At 37.7% G+C, this 18,770-nt stretch overlaps 1 protein-coding gene across 2 annotated transcripts in view; it reads right to left on the bottom strand.

The window, feature by feature from the left end:
• Ino80 (INO80 complex ATPase subunit) overlaps positions 1-18,770 on the bottom strand; it is a 112,066-nt gene that overhangs the window by 85,255 nt on the left and 8,041 nt on the right. For both annotated transcript variants that reach the window (XM_020176189.2, XM_020176182.2), the window contains exons 2-7: positions 9,657-9,842; positions 9,152-9,321; positions 8,970-9,037; positions 6,015-6,176; positions 5,053-5,173; positions 3,707-3,921 (exon numbers count right to left, since the gene is read on the bottom strand). In XM_020176189.2, the coding sequence (XP_020031778.1) occupies positions 3,707-3,921; positions 5,053-5,173; positions 6,015-6,176; positions 8,970-9,037; positions 9,152-9,321; positions 9,657-9,799 (879 nt within the window). In that variant the 5' untranslated portion in view covers positions 9,800-9,842. The remainder of the gene's footprint in view (positions 1-3,706; positions 3,922-5,052; positions 5,174-6,014; positions 6,177-8,969; positions 9,038-9,151; positions 9,322-9,656; positions 9,843-18,770) is intronic.

Below are 18,770 nucleotides of genomic sequence, written 5' to 3' on the forward strand. Positions count from 1 at the left end.
TGCCGCCAAAAAAAAAAAATTTATACTGTTAAGTTACGTTCATTTTGAACAATTGGATATGGTACTTTCTGCCAATTTTCACCATGAACACACAGTGATGTGTACTTCTGAATTTGCCTGTGTGTCTCCATGAGTTCATACTGAAACCTTTGATTCCAATAAAATTTCACAGGCTTCATTATAGTTTTCCCCTTCTCCTTACTCTAATCCTTTCTCTAACAGTGATAAACTAGCTCTCGTCTATAATATATTCACCTCAATTGTACAAGACTAGTGTACACATAATTTAACTTCAAAATTGCTAATGTCTTCTTTGAGAAAAAGTCATTGTATGTAGAGTTCTTTTGGTCACAAACCTCACATATGCAGTCACTGTTTTCTTCTGCTACTTAGGCTAGTTCTTTTATTGTCTACCCCCAGAAACATAGCTGTTACTCACTTACAGCACAACTAAGTACATTTATTATTATTTATATTCCATTTTTCTCCTCTCACATACCACTAAGAACCCCACCTACCCAAATCTTGTGCAGTTTTAACTGTTACGCTGACTTTTGGGGATATGTGAAACATCACCACATTTCTAAAAGTTTAGCTGGGTGCCAGTGGCTCACTCTGTTATCCTAGCTACAGGAAGCAGAGATCAGGAGGATCACAGTTCAAAGCTAGCCCTGGCAAATAGTTCTTGAAACCCAGCTCAAAAAATACCCAATACAAAACAGAACTGACAGAGTGGCTCAAATGGTAGAATGCCTGCCTACTAAGTATAAGGCCCTGAGATCAAAACCCAGTACTGCCAAAAAAATAACAATAAAACATCAAGACTCCCTCTTCATTCCTTGCTACTCTGTTGCCATTCTTCCCTTTCACATGCCCTATACAAAGAATCGATCAGGTTATTTTTTATTTATCCTGCTTGAATTTCTTTTACATAAATAAGTAGGCATTTGTGTATTTTCTGTATCCTTGTTTTTGGCAGTACTGGGGTTTGAACTCAGGGCCTCACACTTGCTAGGCGGGCGCTCTACCACTTGAGCCATTCCACCCTTGTATCCTTGTTTTTGTTACATGAAGAGTAACATATTGCTGAGCATGGTGGCTCACACCTATAATCCTTAGCAACTTCGGAGGCTGACACTGTAAGGATTTCAGTTTGAGGCCAGTCCAGGCAAACAATTTAAGAGGACCCCATCTTCAAAACACAGAGCAAAATAGATTGGAGGTGTGGTGCAACCAGCAGAGCACCTGCTTTGCAAGTGTGAAGCTTTGAGTTCAAACCTCAGTCCTACCACAAATAAGAGAGAAAAGAAGAGAAAAAGAGAAAGCGAGAAAGAGAAAAAGAGAGAAATAGAGTGAGAGAGAAACATAATACTCTGAATATTTAGTTGTGCTATGCTTTTTTCCCCTAACAGTATGACCTAGAAATTATTCCACATCAGGTCAAAGAGAATTTCAATCTTTTTGACAGCTGCATAGTGCTCCACGATGTTGCTCTATCCTAGTTTAAGTCAAGCACACTCTCATGTATGGACCACTTGGTCATTTCCATTCTTTTGTAATTATAAATACTTCTGCATTAACAACCTCATGTACACATATTTTTCTACTGTTGAAGGGTAGATTCGTGTTAGTAGGAATGCTAGGTTGAAAAGCTTTATGCATACTGTAGTCTGTGAGGTATTTTCAACTTTCTCACTGCAACTTGCATTACTAAGAACTCAGGGCCTCTTGAGCCATGCCCCCAGTTCTCCTCCACAGCCTTAACAAATGTATTCATGTATTTTTAAATTTTTTGTTAGGCATAATGGCTCACACCTGTCATTCCAACACTCAGGTGACTTAAATAGGAAGATCATAGACCAGACCAACTCTGGGCAAAAACCCAAGACTCTGTCTGAAAAATAACTAAAGCAAAAAGTCCTAGAGAGTATGGCTCAAGTGGTAGAGCACCAGACCCTGAGTTCAAACCCCAATACCATCTTGCTGTCCTGGGATTCTGTTCAAAGGCTAAATTTCTGGGCTCAGGGTGCAGCAAAGTAGTGGAGCACTTGCCTAGCATATGTGTACCCTGGGTTCCATCCCCAAAACAAAACCTAAACTAGAAAGTTTGAATCACTAGTACTGAAGTATTTGTAGATGAAATGGTGTGCTTTAAAACATTCCAGGAAAATAGCAATGGGAGGGAGGAGAGACAGAGCACGATTGGGAAAATACTGAAGCTAGGTGATCGGTTCATTACACTATTCTCTCTAATATTATGTATGTTGGGACATTTTCCTAATAAAAACGTGAAATAACATGGGGGGAGGGGGGAAGCCAGTACCATTATAAAAAAATTTTTTTTTTAAATTTTTTGCCAGCATAATAGGTGACAACTGATATCTAGGTATTATTGTTTTACCCCAATTAAAGAGACTCTGGATCTTTTTCATGTTTGAATGACCTTTTGTATCAGTCATTTGACTATGGAATGCAATGTGAACAATTTCTTTCATTTTTATCTGCTGTCTACTGACAGATTTTGTATGGTTTTACTCATGCAAAAATTTATTTTTATATAATCAAGTGTATCAATATTTTCTTTTATTGTCTCTGGATTTTAAGGCCTAGTTAGAAATCCCTTTCCTACACAAACATTAAACAGGAATTCAATCATGTTCTCTTTTAGTATTTGTATGATTTTATTTTTTTTACATTGAGATCACCATGCCATTTGAGGCATACAATGTATGTGTAAAATAGAAATCTAGTGGTGCCAATGGCTCACACCTGTAATCCTAGCTACTTGGAAGACTTAGATAGGGAGGATCCTGGTTCAAGGCCAGCCTGGGCAAATAGTTCTTGAGACCCTATCTCCAAAGTAACCAGAGCAAAATGGAATGGAGGTATGCTCAAGCAGTAGAATGCCTGCTTTGCAAATGTGAAGTCTTTGAGTTCAAAAAAATATTTAAAAATCTAATTTTCTTTTTATAAGTGGCTACCTAGTTATCCCAGCAGTAACATCTAAGAGTTTATAAATTCTTCCTCTTGTGAGGGAGTAGGGTACTATGGATTGAACTCAGAACCTTGATAGGCAGGCATTTGAGCCACTATGACAGTCCTTTTTTTTGGTTGTTTTTGAGATAGGGTCTTGCTTTTTTACTGGGCCAGCCTGGACCACAATCTATTTGTGTTTCCTCTCCCCATGTAGCAGGGGGACTGACACCATATTCACCACCACGCCCAGCCACTGATTAAGATGCAGTCTTGGGAACTTTTTACCCAGGCTGGCCTAGAACTTTCCAATCTTGCCTCCTGAGTAGCTAAGACTATAGGCATAAGTCACTGCACCTGGTCTATCATCATTTTATTAATATTCTCAGTTATTACACTATCAATTTGCTGTCAAATATCTATTTCTTATATTTAAGAAAACCATTTTCCTTCAAAGAATTTTCCCTCCATTTTGATGTTGATTTGAGTTTGAGGAGGAAAAAGAGCACACAAAATGTAGTACATACCTAAGGCATCAGAGTTTAAGAGTCATCCTTGCATTTTGTTTTGTTACCAAGCAGGATCACATACAACTAAAGAGAATACTATTCAGCACTCTCTGAATTCCTTTCTGACCTATCTGTAAAGGGATCTAGCTCTTCACAGCTCCTTCTTAGAGGGCAGGGAACAAAAGCATTCTCTTCTTCCCCTGTGCTAGAAGGCATGCACTTACCTTTGGCAGTTCCTTTTTCACAATGCTGAGCCATACTTTCCTGCGACGAGCATTAAGCTGCTCGATAGATAAGTGTTTCTTCTTGGTGCCAGGGGGAGGTGCATCATGCGAAAACTTGGCAAAGACTTTGGTCTGATGGTGGTGGCGACGTGGGGACTCTTCAGAGGAAAGCTCTTCATCTCTTCGTCTTTTTTTCTTCACCTTTTTCAACTTGGCTGCGAAGGAAACAGATGCTCATGAAGCTGCATTTCTTCCCTTTCATCACTTTAAGAAAACTCCAGGGCTGGCAGAGTAACTCCAGTGGTAGAGAGCCTGCCTAGCAAGCCTGAGGCCCCAAGTTCAAACCCCAGTGCCAAAACAAACAAACAAACAAAAACTCCAGATGCTTTTGACATTCTACCTGAGGTGGCAATGTTTCTTCCTTTACCTATTCAGGTCTATAAATATACCAAAACAAAGACTTCACTAACCTGGAAAGAATGCTGCATACTCCCTCTCTTCACATGAAAGAGAATTACAGAATAAAACCCAAGAACTAAATTTCTTTTAAACTCAACAATAGGTAAGGTTTTATAAAGTATCACAGGGGACTGGCAGAGTGGCCCAAGTGAGCCAAGTGGAGTAAAGATTCATGATGAGATGGGTAATGGACGATAAAATGCAGATAAAAAAGGAGGATGTGGGAAAAAGAGGATAAAGATAAAAAGAGGCTTACAGAGTAGAATTCATATCTGTAGGAACATTAAATTTTTCCCACACAGATAGCATAAAACTTTCTCTTCCTGTATGCTTACTTCTTGATTTCCAATTGCTTAGAACTCAGTGAAAGAGGAAAGACATTTCCTGGCAAACATGCAAACTCTACAGGGGAGCATGAGGAGATGATCTATTTTAAATCACCTCAGAAAGCAACAATTATAAATTATTCCAAACACTTCAGGTTACTCTTCATACTTCCTTGTGCATAATAAACTTTTTCTATGCCAGAATATTTTTAACACTGACAGAGTATGTTCAAGAAAAATGGAATAAACTAATTTTCCTAAAGCTTTGGCTAGGAATCTAGTCCTTAAGTCTCTACAACTCTAGAAAAGACCATAGATCAAATGGGAAATAAGGTTAGAAATACCACTAATTAGGTTTTTCAGATAAAGCAATTGTTTACTATGTTTACAGCCCAAATGCACCAACAGGCCACACACAATTCTGAAAGTGAGAAAGAAAATGGGCTGGGATGTGGCTCAAGTGGTACAACATCTGCTTAGCACATGTGAAACCCTGAGTTCAAATCCCAGAACTATGGGGGGAAAAAAAAAGAAATGTAGAAGACAGTTCAATATGCTTACCTTTAAGCTTCTTGTCCTCTTTGAATTTCTTTTTTTTGGGTCCAAGTAAATGCCGCTGTTGCTCATAGAAAGGGTCATATGTGGAAAGCAGGCCTGCACTGTAATACTGGTACTGCTGCAACTGAAGCAGACAAAGACAGTGATGGGCCTACCTGTATTTCTCAGCACAGCCTTCAAATCATCTATACTAAAAAAAGCAGAGTCAAAGGAATTCATAGCCCCTAGATAAAGTATTCCTACAGAGAACAATACGAATTTAGTACTTCAAAACAAAATGAGTTCAAATTCTATGCATAAGGCAGGGTGCTAGAAATAAGGTAGGAACAGAGAACCTTCAGGCATCTGAATTTCTGCCAGGATATTTACGTACTCCCAACATGTATTTGAGATGAAATTCGCATTTCTATTACCAAGAAATCCTCAGTGGGGGAGGAGGGCAGGGAGGAGAAATGACCCAAACGATGTACACACATGTGAATAAATGAATAAAAAATTAAAAAAAAAAAAAAAAAACCAAAAACCTTGAGATCATCTTTTAAAAAAAAAAAAAAGAAGTCCTCAGATTTATTAGGTTCCTACTGTCTGGTATTCTGGCTCTTTCGTTTTATATTTTACTGCAAATTGTGAACCAGTCATCTCAATTCTTCAGTCTTTTAGGTCATCTTCTCTCTTCATCTTCCACCAAGAAAGCCTGCTATTATTATGGATAGTGCCTCTAACACCAGAATTCTAACAAATTAACAATCTAATATTTTCAACCCAGAAACTAGTATACCCTTTCAAACATTAACAAGAAGTAACCAGCGTATAAACATTCTGGTAGTTCCTCAAAAGGTTAAGCATAGAGTTATGACATGACCCAGCAAATCGTTTGCTAAATATATAACCAAGAGAAATAAAAACATACAAAAAACTACACATCTTCATAGTAATGAAGGGCTGAGTTTTCTCTTCCAACTCACCTCCTTGTCTTTACTGTACTTATTTTGGTGAAGTTTCTTGTATTTATGTAGTCGAAGCATATTATGAAGTTCTTCTCTGCTGAGATTGAGTTCTTCTTCTTCATCATCATTGTCTTCACTCTGAGAATCTGCCTCACTGGACTCATCACTTAAAAGAATGCTCTGAAAATGAGTAAAAATCACAGAAGGAATTATAACTTTTGCTGTGAAGCATTCCATTCCAAACATTTTCTTCCAGATATTAGAACAATGACAAAAAACAGCCAAGGGAGAGTCATTTCAGCTTCCCTTATTGTAATCTTTATCAATACAACTTAAAAACAAAGGATACTAATTGGGGCTGGTGGACTGACTCAAGTGGTAGAGTGCCTGCTTAGCAAGCATGAGGGTGAGGCCCTGAGTTCAAATCCCACTGCTGCCAAAAAAACCCCAAACAAAAAAGAATTTTAAACCTAACAGCAACAGGGCTATATTGTACTAAGTACTTATAGTAAATGTTGAATGCGAAGGCAAATAATAGGGCTTAAGAATAAAGAAAAGGAAAAGGAATCTAGGGTATAAAGGAATAGAGAAAAAAAGCAAGCTGTGATGACTAAAAAGGGAGAAACAACCCAAATATCCATTAACTGATAAAGAATGAACAACATGGAATATATTCAGTTGAGTCATAAAAAGGAATGAAGTACTAATATATACCATAACATAACGACCCTTGGAAACATTATTCTACATGAATAAGGCCAAGCACAAAAAGCCACATACCATTACTGAATTTATGTGAAATGTCCAGAGTAAGCAAATCAACAGAGACAGAAAGCAGGTTAGCAGCTACACTGTGTTTCCTGCCCTCCGTGGTGTGAGCTACTCCGTCACACCCTCCCCACCATGATGGACTGAAATCTCAAAAACTGGAGCAAGCTGCTGTGTGACAAGTAATGCTATGGAAAAGTTCATGAGGCAAGAAACTGCTCGGTGCCAAGCCCACACCTATAATCCTAGCTGCTTGGGAGGCTGAGATCAGAAGGATCGCTGTTCAAGGCCATTCCAGGCAAACAGTCTGTGAGATCCCATCTCCAAAACAACCAGACTACAGTTGTGGCAGATTAGCAGCTGCCAGGATGAAGGGAATTAGAAAACTACAGCACAGGGCTTCTTTATGGAGTGATGAAATGTTCTGAAATTAGACCTTGATAATGACCAAGAGCAACCTCATGAACATGTAAGAAGCTACTAAATTCCACAGTTTAAAAGGCTGAAGTTTGAGCTAGCAGTGTGGCCCAAGAACAGAGCACCTGCCTAGCAAGCATGAGGCTGAGTTCAAACTCCAGTAACACACACACACAAAAAAAAACAGAAGAAGAAGAAGAAAAGTTAATTTTCTGGCAACTGAGCTGTATCTCAATTTTTTTAAATGTGATTTTTTAAAATATGATAAATTCTGCATTATTAGTACACAGTAAATCAGACTTCTTACACAAGATTCTTTTAAAGGGCATAGTGGTAATGTAAAGGATTTAAAACACTTTGAGTTTCTCAGAAGAAATAGTGAAATACTAAGTTGTGTTTTACTTATTTACTTAATGTATTTATTTATTGGCAGTACTGAGGTTTTAACTACTTAGTAGGCAGATGTTATTATGTTTATGTATGTATGTATGTATGTATGTATGTACTGAGACTTGAATCCAGGGTCTCACATAGGCTAAGCAAGAACACAATTAGTTTTGGGGGGTTTGGGTAGCACTGGGGTTTGAACTCAGGGTCTTACACTTGCTAGGCAGGTGTTCTACCATCTGATCCATGCCCCCAGCCTTTTTTTGCTTTAGTTATTTTTCTGGTAGGGTCTTCCATTTTTGCTCAGGACCAGCTTCAGACCATTATCCTCCCACCTATACCCTCCGTGTAGTTGGGATCACAGGTGCACCCCACCATGACCAGCTTATTGACTGAGATGGAGGGTTGCGCTAACTTTTTGTCCAGGCTGGCCTCAAATCGGATCTTCCTAATCTCTGCCTCCCAAGCAGATGGAATTACAGCTGTGAATCACCACTCACCAAGCCCACAATTAGCTTTAATAAAAGACATATTTTCAATTTTGAATTTTCAATTCAGTTTAGCCATTCTTAGCAATCTACTAAGAGTGTAAATGAGATAATACCATTCCACTACTAGAGTAAAATACTAATTCCTTAACATGGTACACAAAGCCTTGTGATCAAACCCTAGTACCATTTTCTACCACTGCCTTATTTACTGTGCTCCAGCCACACTAGCGGAACTTCTTCCCTGGATACACCAAGGTGCCTCTTTTCTCGTGACTTTTTATAAATGTTTCTTCTATTTGAAATGTTTTTACCATACACCTTCACATGGTTCACTCTGATCATTCAGAAATCAGGTGAAATGCCACTTTTATAAAAGCACTTACTTACTTTTCAGACTTACTCATTTCCTCTCTTATGTGAAAATGTAAATGGCAAGAAATTTATCCATCTACAATAGTATCTGACATGTGGATGCACTCAATGAAAATGTGTTGAATGGAAGATATATTTAGGGACTGATGCAAAGTAAATTAATATACCCAATTACAAGGTGAGCCAATGAGGGCAAAGATGTTATGTGATCAATTTCTGTGCTTCCTGTTTCCACAAAGTGCCTTATGCTCATTAAATGTTTGCTAACTTCACTTTATTAAATCCTCTTTTTAAAAAAAAACCCACATCCAGTATAAAAGAATAATATCTAGACAGTGGGGATGATCTAACCAACACACAATGTAAGGTTATTCGTAATTGTCACAATGAATCCACCTTATACAATAAATATATCCTAATAAAAATGGGGGGGGGTACCTAGAAAAATCTCTCAATGTCAAAATGAACTGATAACTTTCCCTCCAGTGGTAATTTTAGTAGGTTACTTGGATTATAAACTTTCTGCCTTATCTCTTACCTTTAGCCATTTTCTGCTTTTCTTCAATTTAGAGAAGTTGTATAAATTCCCCTTGTCAGATTTTGATTCTGTATAACGACATAAAGAATAAAAGAATAAAGAATAATAATAAAAAAAAAAAGAAGGAAAGCATGACTGCCCCAAGAAAACCAATAGTCCAAAGAGTGAGACACCACACTGACCTGACTGCAGAACTCCATTCAGTGAGTATGGGTTTAATATTCCAGAATTGCCTGCTCCAGAAGTCTCACCAAGCAATGAATTTGGAGGTTCTTCTTTTACTTGTATCAAGGGATCCCCAGACTGGGACAATAAGGGATTATTATCATCCAATCCATCTTCACTGTCATCACTATAAATTGAAGAATGGTAAATATGTAATCACAGTTCATCTAGCAAAATAGTATAATTTAAGGTTAACAGAACTGGACATTTTACAGAATAAATTCTTTGAAAAAGTTGATGGTGCTTTATTTGAAAGAATAAAAAAAGTCGAACATAGTAAGAGGGCGGGAAAAGTGGCTCAAGTAGTAGGGTGTCCGCCTAGTAATCATGAGGCCTTGAGTTCAAATCCCAGTACTGCCGAAAAAATAAAATAAAATAAAATACTTTAACCTTAAAATCTGTAGGAATTTTGGGAATCAGAAATGTGGTAAAACATTACACTGCAAAGATGAAGTAACACACCTAGAAATGTTCCTATTGAAGATGGCTGACGTTTGTCGCAGGAAATGGTCCAATCGGAAGGCCCTCTCCAAGTACTGAAGATAGAGGGGCTTTGCCAGCTCAGTGCAGCCGCCATCATCCCCGGCACCCAACTCCGAGGCCATAGAACAAATCTGTCTTCATGCACAAGGGCCTTCGACTGCACAGCTGCACGAAAGAGATTAATAGTTAAAAATGAAAGACTATTCATCGTCCCTTTTTCTTGTCTGCTTGCTCTCAATATGAACAAGAGAATTCAGATCATGTAAAACACAAGACACTGAGAAGATAAGACTGTAGGAAGATAGTGATAAAGTGCACTAGAGAATGCCTCCTAATGCAAGGGCAGAAGTTGAATGGGAAGAACATCAAAATATACAAACACAATCAATTAAAATTTGTAACATACTTTTTAAAACACTGCCTGAGAATGTATACTCACTTCCCTTTCCCTCTATAATTAAGAATTACTCACAACCAAGAATAAACAACTATCCAAACCTATTTTACAAGCTCACTGTTAAGCACCTCATCAAAGAAGGACTACAGAGGAAAGTACTTATTTTCAGCATCATCTTCAAAATACTTGCTTCCTTCTTTAGTCTGTATATACTTTCATACACGTGTGTGAGGAATCCTATTTACAGGGGAAGAGGTATTACTAGAGCATCTCCCAATCCCTTGAAAAAGTTGGGCATGGGGGTAACATACCTAGAATCCCAGCACCTGGGAGGCTGAGGCCAACGATATGAGATTAATTATAGATTAAATAATATCTATCCCTAAGAACTAATTCCTAAGGAGGCTGAAACAGGAGAATTGTGACTACAAGGCCAGAATGGACTTCATAGTGGGACCTATCTCAAAAAGCCAAGAAAGAACTAATTCCAAGGGACCTCAGGTATAGCGCAGCAGTGGACTCTATGTTTAGTGAAGTGTAAGGTCCTAGGTCCTGGGTCCAACTGTCAAGCACTAAAAAAAACAACAGAAAAACCTCACTAATTCCTAAATATACCAAGATTAATACCAAAAAGGTTGAGTAAAGGTATACACTTTCTAACGGGAAGAACAGTAGCTTTAAAGCATTTAAAGGAATAAAGATAATATGAAGCAAACTGTGGACTTGCAGGCTAAATATTTAAGAAAACATCCTATCTAAATTTCCCACCTATGCTCCCTTGCAATTCTTTAGCCCAAACTTATGATGACTGAATTTGAATCTACTGACTCAGATCCACAGGTAACACTGGTAACTGACAGGGCTAAGGCATAAACAGGAGGATCGGGTCAAACAAATGAACTCCATAGTATTATAAATGGAAATAAGATCATAATGCAGTGACAAGTTACTTTCACATGAGCACTAGAACATTTTGAGTTAACCAGCCTTTCAGCTGTTCAACTCTTAAGTGCATTGTATGCTGGCGGAGTGGCTCAAGCTGTAAGAACACCTGCCTAGAAAGCGGGAGACCCTCAGTTCAAACCCCAGTGCTGCCAAAAAAAACCAAAGTGCATTGTAGAAAACGTATTTCCTTCAGGAAACTCAGCTTAACAGAAAGGGTTAAGACTGGAACTTAAAATTACAATAATAGGAAGTGACTTAATATAGATGTATGATGAAGTGTTATGGGAGTTTAGCACACAATGTTTACTGTCGATATTAGACCATATTTATGTTACATGAGAAATCTGTAACTCCCACTGACTGCATCCATTACAGTATCTGTATCTTTGAAGAGGAAATGGTAGGTTGGGATATGAAATATCCTCCAATGCATATATGACCCAAAAAGCAGAAAGTGAAGTCTGGTAGTCACGATCATTTAAAATTAATGCTTCTAACTTCCCAAAAAGCCCAGGTCAAATGGCTCTACTAGTGAATTCTACCAAATATTTAAAACAGAATTAAGGGCTGGGGGGCATGGCTCAAGTAGTGGAGTGGTTCACTAGAATCAACAGCACTTGAGAGGCTGAGGCAGAAGGACTGCAAGTTCTAGGCCAGCCTAGGCTACATAGCAAGATTCTCAAAAAGTTAATGAAGTAATTAAATTAAATAACTATAAATCCTTCACAAACTCTTCCAAAAAACAGAACAGAAATAAACACCTGCCAACTTACTCTATAAGGCCAGTACTACCCTAGTTCCAAAACCAAGAAAACTACATCCTTATATCCCTTAAAATTTAGACACAGAGCTGGCAGAGTGGTTCAAGTGGTAGAGCTCCTGAAATCATGAGGCCCTGAGTTCAAACCCTAGTACCACCAAAAAAAACAAACAAAAAACCCCCAAACATTTAGACACAAAAATTCTCAACAAAGTATTAGCAAACTAAATCTAACAACACATAAAAAGGATTATAAAACAAGTAGAATTTATCCTAGGAATACAAAGTTGGTCTAATATCTGAAAATCAATGAATGTACTAGACTACATCAGAAGACTCAAGGAGGGACACACACACAATCATCTCAACAGACACATAACGATGGTATGCAAAAATCTAACACTTTTTAAGATAACTTGGAATAGAAATAAATTTCCTAAACTCAATAAAAAGCATACATGAAAAATCCCCAAAAGCTACTCCCCTTGAATAGGTATTACTCAAAATTGTACTAAAAGTTCTAGGCAGGGCAAGTAGGCAAGAAAATAAAAGCAGGGTAAGGGAGGAGGTGGGGGAAGAGGGTAGAAATGACCCATACATTGTATGCAAATATGAATAAAAAAAAAAAGAAAGAAAAGAAACCTTGATTGAGTGAAGAAATAAAAATAAAAGTTTATTTACAGATGATATGATCTTACAAATAGATAATCCTAAGGAATCCACTTAAAAATGATTAGAACTAGTAAACTCAGAAATCTTGGCAGGATACAGGATCAATAAAAATTAAATATAGCCAAGCACAGTGGTTTTACCCAAGAAGCCCAAGATTTGCCAGGTACCAGTGGCTCTCACCTATAATTCCAGCTACATGGGAGGCTGAGATCAGAAGACTCAAGGTTCAAAGCCAGCCCAGCCAAATAGTTTCTGAGACCCTCCCCCATCTCCAAAATAACCAGAACAAAATGGTCTGGAGCTGTGGCTCAAGTGGTAGAGTGCCCACTTTATAAATGTGAAGCCCTGAGTTCAAACCCCAGTCCCACCAAAAAGAAAAAAAGAAGCCAACTCAGCATAGGTGCAAAAATCATGGTTCAACAAGCAGAAAAACATGACCCTCTTTTACCCAATACAGAACAGGGTTCTTAAAATTTTCCAACAGGAGTGTAATACTTCTAGCACAGAGTATTCAATAATTGCTCATTTAAACAGATTGTTATTATCATCCCATTCACAAATAGGGAACCAAAGGCTTGCACATACTAAGAAACTTAAGTTATACAACTTAATAGGTAATTAAGTCCAATATGACCCTTGGAGCCCTCCCCTTTAACCACACCATAAGACTAGAAAATATCTGGAAAGATACCTACCAAACAACTGAACATATTTTTTCCCCTGGGAATCAGACTAAAGGAGACTTTAATTTTCTACTTTTAAATTCCAGTATTTTCAAAATTCTTACCGTGGGGATTGGGGGTATAGCTTGGTGCCAGAATACATTACTAGCATACATAAGGCCCTGGTTTTGATTCCCTGCACTGAAATAAAAAAACTCTTACTTTTTTTTTTTTAGTGGCACTGGGGTTTGAACTCAGAGCATCATGTTTCCTAGACAGTTGCTCTACCACCTGAGCCACTCCACCAGCCCCCAAAATTCTTACTATGTATATACTCTTTTTCAAGAAAATTATAAAGATTAAGAGTGAAATATAATTAGTATATATTGAAATACATAGTTTGATGACTTCTGAACGCATATATCCATAAAATTCACATTTCTGTCAAGAAATGTCACATTCTGTTCCATTACCCCAGATGATTTTCTCAGGCTTGTTTTCACCAATCAATTCCTACCCTGACCCACGGTAGTACTAGGGTTTGAACTCAGGGTCTCAAGTTTGCTAAGCAGGGGCTCTACCACTTGATCCCAATCTCCACCCCCCATAATGTGAGACTGGGTTTCACTGTTTCGCAGGCTGGCCTCAAACTCCTGTTCTCAAGCTGTCCTCCCACCTCAATCGCCGAACTGAAAAGCTGGGAGTATAGTAACATGCAACCATACCAGACACTCTTTCAGTTTTTATTACCACAGATTAACTTTGCACCCTGTAGAAATTTATATAAAAGGGAATCATACCCCAGATACTCTCTTATGTCTGGATTCCTTTTTTATCTTTCCTTTTTTTTTTTTTTTTTTTTTTGCAGTCCTTGGGGTTGAACTTGGGACGACCTATTGTTATACACACTCTACCATTTGAGCAACATCCACTGACCCTGAATTTTTTCCTTTTTTTTTTTTTTTTGTAAAAATAATAAAGTTTACTAGGAAAGGAACTTAGTGTAATAGAATAAAAGTGGGAAAAAAATGGGGGGAAAAAAAAAAAAGAGAAACATTTCCTGCTCCCCATGCAGGAAATGGATTCTTTCTTAAAGCACACTGTTGAGATTCATACATGATCATTATATACATGATATATTAGTAATTACCCATTTTGGTGCTTGACCAGATTCTATTACACAAATAAACGTAAGTATACTTTGCTTATCTTCTCACCTGTTGATAAATATTTCAGTTTCCATTTTTCTTTGGGTAAATTCCTAGAAATGGAATTCCTTGGTCCATAAGCAGGTGTATTTTTTTTTAACCTTTTTAAGAAATCACCTATTTTCCAAAACTGGTTCCACTATTTGACACTCCCACTGACAACATATAGGGTTTCAGTTGCTTTCCATCTTTCCCACACTCATGCTGTAGTTTTAGTTTTAGCCATTCTATGACATATACAGTAGCACATCGTTGTTTTAAGCTGGAATGACTTGAAGTTGAGTACCTTATCACATTTTGGGTTATTTTGTGTAACTTTCTTCTGTTAAAGCTTTTGTATCACCTTTTAAAAAACTGTAGTCTTTTTATACTTGTGTTTAGGAGTTCTTTATATACTATAAATACAATACCTTTGTCTAACTTATAGGTATTACTAATACATACTCATAGTTTGGAATATTATTAAGATATCAATTCTTCTCTAACTTTTAAAAATTGATACGGAAATTCAAAGGACATAGAATTGCAAGAAAGTTTGAAAACATGAACAAAGTCGGAGTTTATACAATCTGATTTCGAGACTGACTAAAGGTTACAGTAAGATGCCATTACATTGGTATAGATAGACAAACTGATCAGTGGTACCAAGAATAAAAAAAGAAATCAACACTTAGATAATCACACAAAGGTACTAAAACAATACAAAGAAATGAAAAAATTTCAAACAAATGGTGCTGGAATAAATGGAGAGCTATATGAAGAAAAACAACAGACCTCAAATTCCTAAATCATACCCTACACAAAATGAAATTAGAGATGAATCACAGACTTAAATACAAAACTAAAAAAAGTAAGCTTCTAAAAGAAAACTTTTTGAGAGTCCATCTTTGTAACCGGGAGTATGTAAGAACTTCTTAGTTAGGACACAGAAAGCACTAGTCAGAAAATAAAATACTGGTATTAACTTCACCAAAATTAAAAAGTTCCACATAAAAATATTAATCATTCTTTGCCTGTGGTCAGGGCTCAAGTGTTAGACACCTGCCTAGCAAGCATTAGGTCCCGACTTCAAACTCCAGTACAGCCAAAAATATGTATCTATACTATATATTGGAGAAAAATATGTGTATACACATGAACAATTAAAATACAGATTCAACTAAGAGAACTAAGAGAAATAGGAATTATTTAGTTTGTCCATTTAAAATATACTATAAGACCAAGACCGGTGGCATGCCTATAATCCCAGCATTTGTGAGTACAAGGCCAGCCTAGCCTATATAGCAAGTTCCCGGCCAGCATGGACAAAGAAATAATAAAATACACAGTAAATTATTTCTTTCTGTAAAATACTGAGGAGACTGAGAAGACCCTCTTGCTTATTTTGCCAGTGAAGGGGTATAGGTTTAACACAGCAAATGTTATAGGAGCCTTTAGTGTCTCTATCTTAGACTGATCCAGGAGAAGTACAGAAAGTACTTTAGGGCCATAGCTGTAAATTGAATCCCAATCTGAGCTGGTCAAGAGAAAGTATACCAGTATCTTCTGAAGTAATTCTGGGTGGCCTTGGAACCCATCAGAGTTCAATGACAAGACTGGTGAAGTTATAACTTTTGTTTGTTTATTGACTGATTGATTGATTGATTGATTGTAGAACTAGGGTTTGAACTCAGGGCTTTTTGCTTGCAAAGCAGGACTCTAGCTCTTGAGCCATACCTCCAGTCCTTTTTGGTCGTTATTTTGGACATGAGGTCAAACAAACTATTTTCCCAGCTGGCCTCAAACTACAATCCTCCTGATCCTAGCCTCCCAAGTAGCTAGGATGACAGATGTAACCACTTGCGCCCAACCCCAGTGACTACTTTGCTAAATGCAAATATTAGAATATTGGATGAAACTGAAAGAAAAGTTTTCTGTGAATATTTAGAGAAAGAGTAAGAGTAATTAGGTTTGACAGGGTGTTTCCTGTCCACCAAAATTGTACAGAGTTTATGTACAATTAACTCAATGGCTCATCTGAAAAACATTTCTGCTTTCAGTGAAATGTTTTCAGTTAATCTTAACCACACCCCCCAGAAAACACAACTAAGAGGTTCTCAAAGGCAGACTCAGTTTAAAATAAAAAGTAGTTATGGCATGATGGGAGACGGCAAGGGACCTAACACTGCCTAAGAGCCCACTCATGTGACTGGCTTTACTGTCACAGGTGCACTAATAGTACTAGCTCGCTTAATCCTCATAATAATACAACTCTTATTCTCATTTTGGTTAATTTATATAATGTGCCCAAGTGAGAACAGAACTTGGATCTACTAGTGGTAACTCCAAAGCCCAATTCTTCACCACCAGCCTCTGCTATTGTGTAACAGCGGTAAAGAAGCCCCCTGACTAGGTTGGCCATATCTTCCAGGTGATTTGCCCAGAACACTCAAAGTTTATGCCTGTTGTCCTAAACATAATTACCAACAGTCCTTCTCCCTTCACTTTCAAAAGCAGTCAGATTTGAACAATAAATTACTTGGTGATTTACCGATGCCTGGTAAGTAAAATCACGAAGCTCTTATTTAAGAGACTACTACATATCAAACACTGAATGAAACAAGGAGAAAAAGAACTTGCCCTCGAGTAGCACAGGAAGACAGAGCCCTCTACATGAGGATCAGAAACAATGTGCTCAGAGCTACCGGCTTCCGGGCTCCACTGCAATGCTCTAGCTATAGCCTTTCCTTTCTCTCTAATAAATCGTATTTTATATAAAAAAAAAAAAGAAGAAGAAGAAGAGGAAAGAAACAACTTGCTCAACCAAAAGGATCACTACAGGCACACGGAAATGGTCTACCAATTTAAACAAGCCTAGAGTTTGGTCAAAGCACAAAGTTCTCAAGATAAAATACCTGTACCTAAAGTGGAAGAACTCCCAGCTAAAAAAGAATAGCTATTCCATAAATTTCTAATGGAACTATACTGTGAGTATATTTCTAATATAAGTAAGTTGCTCATATTGCCTTTTCTTCCTTAATGAAATCAGAATATTATCTCCCAAAAATGTCATTCCTCAGCAGACACAGGATTGGTTCCAGGACCCCTGAAGATACCCAAATCCAGATTCAAAATGGCAAAGAATCTGCAAATAACATAAGCATATCCTATTCATTCTGAATCATCTCTAGATTACTTATATCTATAAACAAACTATGTAAAAATTTGTTATACTATACTACTTAAAGAATATATGACAAGGAAAAAAGTCTGCACATGTTCAGATTTCTCCAAATATTTTTGAGCTGCGTTACTGAATCCTCAAGATGAGTCCTGTAGGCCAGAAAGTAAGGAAATTCTCGAAAAACTGCAGTGGCGGCAGCAGTAGCAGTGCCACATTGATGGGGCTGTCCAAGGAGTACATGGGCCAAAAGAAAGCGCTCGCAACACCAAAGTTGAAGTAATATGTCTTTGATAATACAGTTGCCTCCTACCTATATGGGCTACATTTGAATCATATATATATTTTTGTACCCCCTGCACCAATCCTAGAACCAGTCATTTCTCCGAGGAGCCTTAGTTCCATTTATTGGGGAATTTATTACATACCAAGCTCCTTGATGTCATTTCTTGTAACTTTCTCAGTGAACAACACAGCATGGAAATGGATGTATATGCTAACCCAAGTGTGTATGTATCAATTAGTATTTCTATACGTAGTCACTGAATTTATATTAAGCTGAACAAGTTTCATACAAATATCTCCAACACTATTTCATTACCATATAGATAATTCTAGCCTCCTCCCCTTGCTTATCTGTAAATTCCCACTTTAACAGTAAGAAGCCTGTCTCCCAAATGGATTAAGAAAATGTGGTATCTATACACAATGGAATTCTATGCAGCCATGAAGAAGAACGAAATGTTATCATTCGCTGGTAAATGGATGGAATTGGAGAACATCATTCTGAGTGAGGTTAGCCTGGCCCAAAAGACCAAAAATCGTATGTTCTCCCTCATTTGTGGACATTAGGTCAAGGGTAAACACAACAAGGGGATTGGACTATGAGCACATGATAAAAGCGAGAGCACACAAGGGAGGGGTGAGGATAGGTAAGACACCTAAAAAATTAGCTAGCATTTGTTGCCCTCAACGCAGAGAAACTAAAGCAGATACCTTAAAAGCAACTGAGGCCAACAGGAAAAGGGGAACAGGTACTAGAGAAAAGGTTAGATCAAAAAGAATTAACCTAGAAGGTAACACCCACGCACAGGAAATCAATGTGAGTCAATGCCCTGTATAGCTATCCTTATCTCAACCAGCAAAAACCCTTGTTCCTTGCTATTATTGCTTATACTCTCTCTACAACAAAATTAGAAATAAGGGCAAAATAGTTTCTGCTGGGTATTGGGGGGGGAGAGGGAGGGGGCGGACTGGGTGGTAAGGGAGGGGGTGGGAGCAGGGGGGAG

The sequence above is a fragment of the Castor canadensis genome, chromosome 2 (assembly GCF_047511655.1).
Source record: "Castor canadensis chromosome 2, mCasCan1.hap1v2, whole genome shotgun sequence".
NCBI classification, from domain to species: Eukaryota; Metazoa; Chordata; class Mammalia; order Rodentia; family Castoridae; genus Castor; species Castor canadensis.